At 56.6% G+C, this 1,836-nt stretch overlaps 1 protein-coding gene across 1 annotated transcript in view; it reads right to left on the bottom strand.

Moving 5' to 3' along the window:
- The window catches only part of CRLS1 (cardiolipin synthase 1), a 25,652-nt gene extending 24,818 nt beyond the window's left edge, over window positions 1-834 (bottom strand). Inside the window, exon 1 of the mRNA XM_025932271.2 lies at window positions 529-834. Coding sequence (XP_025788056.1) covers window positions 529-834 — 306 coding nt within the window. The remainder of the gene's footprint in view (window positions 1-528) is intronic.
- Window positions 835-1,836: the final 1,002 nt, after the last annotated feature.

The following is a 1,836-nucleotide window of genomic DNA, read 5'->3' on the forward strand; positions in this document are numbered from 1 at the left end:
TCTTTTTCTATAATAAGAAATTAAAGGGTCTTTTAACTACAACTTAATTATCCTTCATCTTATAATACTTAAGGTTACCAAAGGTCAAACGATAGTGAACCAAACCTGCACAAGCAAAACAGGCTGACATACTTTTCTAAAGATTTCTACTGACTTGCCCTAAACATTAGGGAATGGCTTCGGAGAATTAAAAATAGACTTAATGAGACAAGTGAAGGCTATTTTTACCAATGCAATATCCAGAGGCCGGTCCCGCTAAAGGTGCGGACAGAAAGGCAAGTAGGGAAGGAGGGATTCTAACTTGACCGCCGAGACTGACGGTGGACTCGTCTGGCACCCCTGAAATTCCTCCCAACTGAATAATGACCTGCCCATAACTTCTCTTCGGGAAACGGTTCCCAGGTTCTGGATCGGAAATGTCCGACTTGGGCCGGCCAGGGCACGTTATTCGCGTCCAGGTCCGAGCCCCGAGAGGGCCGGCGACGACGACCCAGTGCTGCCGCCCTCCGCCGCCTCCTCGATACGTACCAGGCTGGCGGAGCTCGCCGGGCCCCAGCGGCCGGCCCGGGCCTCGGCGGCGGCACCCCCTCCAGCCGCGGGCCCGGGGGCCGCCTTCCCTGCGCCCGAGCAGTGGCCTCGCGGGCCGGTCCCAGGCAACCTCAGGCCGAACGCGGCCGGGCGCAGCCACCAACGCTCCACCAGGCAGCCTAGGCAGCCGGGCACGGAGCGTAACAGGGACCCACGGGCGCGCCCCTTGCCCGGCCGCGCCCCCGGCGCCCATGCGGCGCTGCGAAGGGCCCCCCATGAGCCGCGAGCCACGCGAAAAGCCAGCATGACCCTGCGGCCGCGCCGTGGGGACACAGGCGGCGAGAGCTCAACAGCCTGGGGCACTGGCAAGCCGCCTCTCCATGGAGTCCCCGCAACGTCGGAGAAGCTCAGCAGCCTCCATAGCAGTTTTCAAAACCCAGCACGCTCCGCTTATACAGGTGGCCAGGAGCCGCCAAGGACGGACGCCTTCGCGACGCTTTTGCGACACCGTCGCCCCTGGGCTTCCCAGCGCCCCCGGCGGCAGCGGGAGGCGAGTGTGGTTAGGCAGCTTGGGCTTTCGGGTAGCGGCCGGTGGGCGGTGCTGGCGTCTCTCCGCCCGAGGTCGGGAGCTGAGGGCCGTGGGGTGGGGAGTACAGGAACGAGCTGGGCGGGGTGAAGGCGCGGCCGAGGTGGCCGGAGAGCACTGGAACCATCGCGCGCCCGGGCTTGAGGGCCCCTCCGAGGTGTGCGCGGCCGCTCCGGGGGGGGGGGGGCGCCCGTGGGAGGTTTAAAGATTAGTGAAGCGTCTGGTGCAGAAGTCATTAAAACAAGTTTCCTGCTCTCTTCCTTTATCCGAGCGTCTCATAAGCCAAAAATATGGGTATTAGAAAATGCCAATAGTGGCAATTACTAATTGTTTACCAGGAAAGTGTTAACTACAGCTAGGCTCTAGTGCATTCTCCCGTTTAACCCTCCAGCAACTCCAGAATAGGTTCCATCATTACTTTTACGTTTACAGATAAGGAAATTTAAGCTTAGAAAAGTTAAGAAACCTGCTTATTAGAGGAATATCCCAAAATAATTAAGAATCTGTTCATCGTTAACCGATTAGTATTCTACATTAATTTTTAATATTGCAATGTCGCAGAACTGTTTTCTTATTGAGTTCTTTGAATGGTTCCTGCCGCCTTGTCACCATCTGTCCCCCCGCCCCTTATCGTGTCTGTGATGACAGACCCACGTTAAAGTTGTTCTTAAACTCTTACTTCAGACAGCTAGGAAAGGAAAAGACCAGATGAATTTGAAAGT

The sequence above is a fragment of the Puma concolor genome, chromosome A3 (genome assembly GCF_028749965.1).
Source record: "Puma concolor isolate L17-30 chromosome A3, mPumCon1.1.hap2, whole genome shotgun sequence".
NCBI lineage: Eukaryota > Metazoa > Chordata > Mammalia > Carnivora > Felidae > Puma > Puma concolor.